Below are 8,996 nucleotides of genomic sequence, written 5' to 3' on the forward strand. Positions count from 1 at the left end.
CCGCAAAAAAAACATTCAAGAACACAAGACTCTCTAATCATGATGGAATGGCGCCTGCGCATCACAGAATTCGGTGCTATCAATTATACAATTCTATATGAGATCTTATGCGGTTTCAAAATTGTAACTAAAGTAATTAAAATATTTATTTAAAAATAAATTCAAGATTTGACAGAAAATATTTTTTTGTTTTGCCATATAGCCATTACAATTCAATAGACGATGTGCATAGGCTTCCTGCATAAGCTTCCTACTGGATACAGAAGACACGAAAGAAAATACACTTCCGGGAACAGAGGACAACACACACTTTGTGTTGTCCTCTGTCCCTGTAAGGCTCGCGCTGCAGAACCCAGAGATCTTGGGTTCAATTTCCACCCCTGCCCGTTTCGATCTGGATGAGCATCGTACCGGCGTGCGGTCGTGTATCACTACTGCGTGATGCATGTTAAAGACCTCAGGCTAGCGGTTGTATACTGCACTGGCTAAATTGCTCACCTACAGCCGGGAGACACGTCGCCCGTTGAGGCAGACCAAGTTCTAGGTTGTATAAACATACACACAACCATTTTTTTTTTTGTCCCTGTAAGTGTATCCTCTTTCGTATATTCTGTATTTCATCTCCAACGCGCTCACTTCCGCATACACATCCCTATAGGGGGCCAGAGTTGAGCGTTCATCCTTCGTGGGTAGCCGTAGCGACATGTTCTTTGCTCCTCACATGATCGATCTCGGCGAATAGCGGCGCAGCTCGCGCCACTGCGCACGGAAAACAGGAAAGGAGGAGAAGGAGGCAAAAGCAGGGCAAATGCAACGTTGGCGAAGCGACCGTATCGGTGGCTGCGCTGGACTGTTTGCTCCTCACGTGATCGATCTCGGTAGAGTGCCCTCATACACGAGCGCGCTTTTGCTTGAGGGGTGACATCTCAGCCATTTTTCCGCCCACTCGCTTTTTATGCATTTTGAAGTGCCCGCAATCTTTGATCGAAACACTACACTTATGGCGAATTCATTAAGAGGCCACCGCCCTCGAAATGTCCTGTCTTTTTTCTTCGTCAGAAGGCGCGACTTCAAGCAGCGGTGGTTGAACTGGTTAAATTTTGTATTACGGCTTTCATAGTAAGAACACATTGGTAAGGAAGAATCTTGTCTGAAACAAATAAAGCTTTATTAGGAGTATCATTGATAAACGTCGTTTTAGAGGGGTACTACAACGAAATGTCAGCCCTTATTTTTTGCTCTATACGTGTTCAAAGAGGCGGTATCACATCGGAAACGCCTATATCTAGTCAAAAAAAAGCCACGGAAATATATTTTATAACAAATTAAGCGATTTCCAAAGAACACCTGGTGGATATCGCTAAAGAATCGTTTGTAATACTTGTCTAGAAACCTTAATAGGTAGTGACGATAACTGTCTCGCCTAGAACTATACATGCTTTGAACCTGACGTCGTTCCGACGAATCTACAGCCAGCACAAGAGAAGAAGAGAAGGAGGAAGTCCCCATTCAACGGGACCCTCTTTTGCGTGTCCCAAACGTCGCTATTCTCCCTCTACAAGATTATAGAAGATTAACTCGTCACTCAAAATTCACACAAAAGCTGCTTTGCGTTTAGTTGCGGTGACCCGATCGTTGGCGCGCTTCGACCGCTTCGGTGGCTGGAACGGCTAGGGCATCCTGACGACGCCAGCTTCGCCGCAGCTTTGCTTATTCCGAGACGAACTACGTCACGATGGCGCCGAATGTGAAGTGCCCTCCAATAACCGCTTTCCGGGCGCTTGCCAGAGTGGGCCCTTTATGACAAAAAATGCAGCGATCAGGCTCAGAATACAAACGTGCGATTGTCATTTACGGATATTGTGAATGATATTAAGATTATATCTGAACACGACGGGTATATTTCAAAATTTGCACCACCTTCGGTGCAAGAGAGAGAGATGTGTCCGCAGTGCTAGCAGAGTCACCTAAAGTGAAAAATATACTTTTTTTTTTTCTGTTACCATTCATAAGAGTAGGTGCACCGCAAAATCACTGAGCATGAGCAATGAATTAGATAAGTGGAGCAATGGAGTAGATAACGATGCACAGTCACCGATTGTGCATCGTTATCTACTTCATTGCTCCACTAGCTTTCAAAGACGTACGCCGAAATCGCGTTGTCTACACGGTGTTCGCTGCAGATATGATAACAAAATTATCTACGGAAACACCTCGAGCATCTTAGAAGCATGTTTCCCTCATCTGTAGACTTTGAACATGTCTAAACACGGATTTTGTGCGAGAAAAGGCGACAGGAAGAAACAAGGAAGGGAGAAGGACGCCTCTAACATTGTTTGCGGACCCTTTTGTAAGATGTGTTATCAGCGAGGCTGCGGCTTTATCACGCTTGATAGCTTACAGAAGATTATCTTCTCAGATTAAATTTTGCAGAAGCTATAACGCCTAGTCGTAATTTTAGACAGTAGACAGTTTTAGTATAGCGTTGCTGGCTCTTACGTACGCAATACGCAACAGTATAGCGTACGCTAAAAATGACCTGCTCGAACCGATTTTAGTTGTGCGTTACGTTTCCGAGTGAACACCTCGCGTGATCTTGGTTAGATTTGCGCGAGCCGTAGCATTACGCGTGCTTCTCAAAAGAAATATTGAAAACGATAACGTGTCTAATCTTTTATTTACAATTAAACCAAGCCGCAGCTGCCTCGTCAAGCGCGCTTTTCTGCGGGGTATAGGGAGGCTACGAGCACGAGTGCGTAGCCAAATTCGATCACGGAGCCTCCGTCAATCGTCCCGTGGAAACGGCACCTTTCATCAATGCTATCGCGCAATGAAATCCATGATCTGCTGATGTCCGGTGCATAGCGACCACTTCGGCAATTTCTTGAAGAATCATTCGTCCGTCGGCGATGAACTGTACGAATAGGGTTAACGTTGAGCAGATCGCAGCGTTGACGCACATTGCGAGTGGTGAACATTTTCACAGTGCACTCCTTTAGCTGCACGGCGATCTGATTCGACCGCGGTAGGTCCCGGGAAGAATTGCCAAGCAGAACACCACGCAATTTAACGTAACACTGAACTTTGAGAACACCACGTCGTCCTTGCTGCGCCAGTCGAGGTAACCGCCATCTTGAAACTGGCACTCTCGTTGGGCCCGAGATCTCTCGAGAGGTTCCCGCAAAGCCCGCTAGCCCGCAACGCAATATCCCTAGCGTTGCGTGCGTACGCAATACGCTAGCCCTCCTATTGCGTTCTGCGCATGCGGGCTCACGACCCGCAAGTTCTTTGCGTACGCAAAGCTATGGCGTACGATCCACTAAAACTGTCTAGTGTTAGTGGACCGTACGCTATAGCTTTCCGTACGCAAGGAGATTGCGGGTCGTGAGTGCACATGCGCAGAACGCAATAGAAGGGCTAGCGTATTGCGTACGCACGCAAAGCTGGGGATTTGCGTTGCTGTCTTGCGGGTCTTGCGGGACGCTCTCGAGAGATCTCGGACCCAACGAGAGCGCCAATTTCAAGATGGCGGTTGCCTCGACTGGCGCAGCAAGGGCGACGTGGTGTTTTCGAGGTTCTGTGTTACGTGAAATTGCGTGGTGTTCAGCTCGGCGATTCTTTCTGGGACCTGCCGCGGTCGAATCAGATCGCCCTGCAGCTGAAGGAGTGCACAGTGAAAATGTTCGCCGCTCGCAGTGTGCGTCGACGCTGCGATTTGCTCAGCGCTAAGCCTATTCCCACAGTTCATCGCCGACGAACGAACGACTCTAAAAGAAATCGCCGAAGTTCTCGCTATAGGCAACCTGCAATGCTGTTTGGGTTGGCGCCATCTAGCGACTGAAGCAAGAAATATTGGGTACCCCTGGGAGCGGCGGCTGCATTGTTCAAACGTGATCTATTACTCTGGTGGCGCCACTGAGCCTAGTGTCCGAAGCAAGAAATACTGGGTATCTCAGGAAGCCGTGATCACGTAACGTGCCAGTAGAACGAAAGCGACGGCCCTGGCGGGCCAATCGGAACGTGACTGCGTAACACCGGAGCGCGCCTCAACTCCGAAGTAGTATCAGGCTTTTCGGCGCGTCATGCTCTAATATGTGTGCGTTGCGCTCGTATAGGTCGCGCATTTCGAAGCCTTCGGCACGCAATGTGGGGCTTATCGTTCGCCGTTTGCCAAGTTACAACGAGATAGGGTATAACCGTGCGTTCTCACCCTGCTGGCGCCGCCTGGCCGTTGCCGGCTGCCTATGCACTGGACATCAGGGTCATGAATTTAATTCCGCGATAGCATTGATAAAAGGTGCCGTTTCCACGGGACGACTGACGGAGGCTCCGTGATCGAATTTGGCTACGCACTCGTACCCGTAGCCTCTGTACCCCGCAGAAAAGCGCGCTTGACGATGCAGCTGTGGCTTGGTTTAATCTGAAATAAAACGATTGGACACTTTTTCTTTTTCAATATTTCTTTCCAGGAGCATGGTTGCGCTATAAGCACGCGGAATTCTATGGCTCTAGCAAATTTAACCAAGATCATGAGCGGCACGCGGAACTCTACGGCCTCTAGCAAATTTAACCAAGATCATACGCGGTGTTCACTCGAAAACGTAACGCACAACTAAATTCGGTCCGAGCAGGCCGTTTTTAGCGTACGCTATACTATTGCGTATTGCGTACGTAAGAGCCAGCAACGCTATACTAAAACTGTCTTTTTAATCGTGGCAACCTTTTTGTGATTTATATTGTGCCACAAGACGTACGGGAGTCCTAAAGGAGCATCAAATGAAAATGTGCTGGTTACGCTCTTTACTTTCCTTCCGAGGCATGCCTTGAGATAGCTGAAGAACAATGTGACCAAAACGAACTTACTCGGGCATACCTCCAGTGTCTAAAGTTTGATATATATAGTTGATTTTTACTTTGCTAACTTACTTTTCAAGCGATACTTTTAATTATTACTTGATGTACCCGAATACTTTATGCACTGAACAACCCACCTACTTTCCCGCAGTGCGCGCAATGTATACGGCACAAGTTTATCGTGCGTTTGTCCCTTAAGTGCTCGACTTCAGGACCCACTCATAAACTCCCCCGCGCAGATACAGTTTAAATTAGGAAACGTTACTTCTGACTAGACATCCGCTAGGTCCTTTCTGTTGATTGCGAAGGGAAAATCAACGCAGAATACAATGAGAACTCCCTGCTGCACACCACATATGTGAACTAAACAGAAAATTAAAAAAATAATTTAGTTAAATGCAAATACAGATGAGTCAACATTTATTCGCAACACTAACTATATGGTAAACTTTATTTCTTTACAGGTATTGGCTCCGGCATCATAACTGTAGCCACGAAGTACTTTGCAATGATGTACTTCGACAAGCATAGGGGTATCGCCATGGGGATCACGTCATTGGGCAGAACGCTGGCAGGATTCCTCTTTCCGCAATTTCTGCTGTACTTAAAAGATACCTACAGTTTCCATTGGAGCTTCTTCATCTTGGGCGCCATCTCGATTAATATCACGCCTCTGACGTACCTGCTCAAAGAACCCCAGTGGTGCAAGCGAGAAAAGCAAAGCGGACCCACGGCATCGATTCATACGACCAGTTCCGGGTGCACCACAGAACTCATCATACACCAGCAAGAACACCAGCGTATAAAGACTCCCGTTCAGAGGTTGCCAGAATACCCTTGGACGTTGTCTTCCATGCTCTGCACTCCGATCTTCTACGTGATCGTCCTGTCATCGGCGGTGACCAGTGCATTCGAAATCCTGTTCATGTCTTCAATGATAGACTTCTGTCAGGACAAGGGACTGACCGAGGACGACGCTGTCTGGCTGGCATCGTACTTCAACCTAACGGACATTCTTGGGCGCCTCTGCATTCCCCTACTTGCCGACAGAAGATTTCTTCGCCGCAGCACTTTACTGATGCTTATTCAACTCCTCATGGCCTCCGTCATGGTGTCTGCGCCTTATGCAACTACCTACTGGTCACTTGCAGCTATTGAAGCTTTTGCTGCGATCCTTGTCAGTGCTGGGACTGTTATGCACGACGTTTTGGCAGTCGACTACTTCGGCTTGGAGAAATTATCAATGGTGTATGGCGTCATCGGAGTGGTGAGGACCCCGCTGCATCTCTGCAATCCTCTCATACTTGGTAAGTCAGCAAAAGTAAATGCACGCTCACTGCGCGACAGAGTTGGCATTAACATATTGACACTTTCGCCATCTTACTCAAACAAGGCATTAGCGGACTCCACATATTACCTGTTAGGTGTGAGCCCTGAATGAACTCTTTCCAACACACTACTAGTTTTAATAACAAGCTTGTTAACTGAAAGAAAAAAAAGATAGGAAAACCCGGAGTTCTCATGATCGCGTTGTATTGCACTATGTGCTCAGTGAAACCCGAAAGCTCAATATACATTTTATTTCTTATCATATAAAACAAAGACGTCAATAATGAAGAGGGAAAGCAATATTTTGGACAATTAGTAATAGCAATGCGAACTGTCACCACCCTTAAGCGACTGAATAACTTAGTTTCTACGATTGTCATCTTTGAAATGTCGATGCCCTGTTGACAGTTCAATAACCCTCAAGTAAACTCTCCCATCACTTATCGAGCTTATGACTATCTAGGTTTGTGTACATCATAAAATGCGCAAGATCTGAAAATAAAAAAAAAATAAAAAACATTGTTTAACAACAAGGGAAGAGGTCCTCGCTTCTCCGAGGGGCCTGAACCCCATCCCCCTTCGAAGCATAAACTCGGTTTGGTTAGATACCTCGCGAAGACTTGTAAAGGAAATAGCAATGACAGTATTATTTGTTTGCCATGAAATGACTAGGTGTCCAAGATAATCTTTAAATTGAACCCCTATTTTCCGGCAACCCCACAAACCACAAGACCGGTTTCTTTTTAATTTGTTGCCACCGTTGATCTTAATTCAAAAGGGGCACCGACGCAAACAATGTCGCTAAAGGTATTAAATCTCAGCAGTTTATTTTTATTCCTATTTATTTCCAGCCTACCTTGCTTGACCATTGTATAAGCTCCCCCTCCCTCCCCCCCCCCCCCTTTTTTCGTAAAACCAGGGTAACTGAGGAGAACGCGATTTTACTATGTTTCATTGGCACATGTGCACCCTTTCTTTGTGTATAGTGATTTTTAATGTTACAAAATTTCATCGAAAAGATTACAAGAGCAGTTGTATACACCGACTATCTTGGGAAAAAATGCACATTTATATCGTTTAGCTTTGATTTTTAGAGTTCCTGGAGTGATTGATCTGACGACAGTCACAAAAAGGGACGCAATCATTTTAAGCACGTCTCCACCTTAAAAATAATGTATATTTCTTGATTTTGACGTTGCGGCCTATTTGACAAAATATGTACATGGCCTGAACGCAGTGGCGTCGAAACAGGGGTAAAGAAGGCACCCCCCCCCCCCCCCCTCTCAACCCCCCTTTCTCCCAAAAACTTACAACGCCTCTACTTGCACGTGACGCCATCGCACCAAGGTCATTCTGGGTTATTCCAACTTCATCTTGCATAGAAGAACAAATTCGGTAGCGCGAAATATATGCTGCAGAAAGTAGGCGCTCAGCAGGAAGGCCGCCAGAACGGTAGCTGAGGAGACGCCAGCGCAAGCCGTGCGCCCACTAAAGCACCCTGGGCTAGTCATATTTTGCGCTCGCCAGTGCGCGCACGAGCTTTCCAGACCAACGGGCAACTTCAAAAACTCGCGAAGTACGTCCGTTGACGATGTGTGGCCAAGCAAGACGCGTGATTGGCTAAGATTAAAGGGGAACAAAAGTGCGAATGCTTTTCTTTATTTACATAAACCTAAGCTTTATAAGCACTAACAGCTTATTAACAAATGCAGGGCGTCTTAAATTATTCCCTCTTCTTCCATCGTGATTCTTTCTTCGTTATATTCTTATCAGCTAAAACCTGATTCAAACGGTGCGTTTTTCGCTCGCGATTTCGCACTGCGACGTTGAGCACCGCTGTATCCATGGACCACAACTTTTTTTTTTCTCACGCACGAGCGGCGTCGCAACTGCGAAATCACGAGTAAAATCGCACCGTGTGAAACAGGCTTGATACTGCAATATCATTAACTGCGGAGCTATAACGAAGTGCTCCTCGGGACCCGCGGCGCACCGCACTTCTTGAGTTTTCGGTGTCTATACGTATGGGCGCAAGAATCAGGGGTACTTTCCCACCGTATTTGACATTGATCAAATCGTCGCACCTGATTGTCTTTTTCTCCCAGGGTTCTTCCGGGATAGGACTGGATCGTACAACGACATGTTTCGTTTCCTTGCCGGAATGCTCTACTTTCTGGGCGTGCTGTGGCTGGCAGTCGTCTGCAGCGAGCGAAGAAACCTCGCCTGCGTTTCTCCGTTTCAACGCCAAGACTCCTCTACACCTAAGAACGGTCGCAAGAGCATTGGCCCTGCCGCCAACAGTGAACGTGCGAACTCTCCGACCGCTTCTCCATCCCAAGTTTCACCTGAGAGAGTCGTTTACGGGTTGTGAATTAGCGCGTTGTCCTTGGGTGACCGAACTACCGAGCATGCGAGCTCCCTCGATGTACACATGGGTATGTTTGGCTGGTCAATTTCCAGCCTCTTGGAGCAGCCTGAAAAGCCCATGCCCATTTACTGGTCCAAGTTGTGCGGTCTAAAATATTTTCGGTTGTTTCTCTCAGAGCGCTCTCATATTTTCGAATCGCGCCGTCCTCCGACTCGAGCGCTCTGAGGCGCACTAAATTGTAAGTCGGAGCGGTGGAAGCGCGTGCCAGAGTACCGGTCACGTGACTCCAGCAACCTTCCGCTGTTGAGTTGAACGAGAAAGAAGCCGATGCGGCCAAGAAGCTTAGAGCTTAGCGTCAAACGCCGCCGCCTTTGAATACCGCACAGATCCCGCTCTGGTGCGCACTGAGTGCAAAAGGTGCTCGACGCTTGACAGGGACCGCAGC

The 8,996-nt window shown here is 47.2% G+C and overlaps 1 protein-coding gene across 1 annotated transcript in view; it reads left to right on the top strand.

The window, feature by feature from the left end:
- Positions 1–7,048, top strand: part of LOC120850881 (monocarboxylate transporter 9-like) — a 7,564-nt gene extending 516 nt beyond the window's left edge. Inside the window, exons 2-3 of the mRNA XM_040223570.1 lie at positions 5,319–6,161; positions 7,035–7,048. Coding sequence (XP_040079504.1) covers positions 5,319–6,161; positions 7,035–7,048 — 857 coding nt within the window. The remainder of the gene's footprint in view (positions 1–5,318; positions 6,162–7,034) is intronic.
- Positions 7,049–8,996: the final 1,948 nt, after the last annotated feature.

This window comes from Ixodes scapularis, unplaced genomic scaffold, assembly GCF_016920785.2.
Source record: "Ixodes scapularis isolate PalLabHiFi unplaced genomic scaffold, ASM1692078v2 PGA_scaffold1__304_contigs__length_218370807, whole genome shotgun sequence".
Classification (NCBI taxonomy): domain Eukaryota; kingdom Metazoa; phylum Arthropoda; class Arachnida; order Ixodida; family Ixodidae; genus Ixodes; species Ixodes scapularis.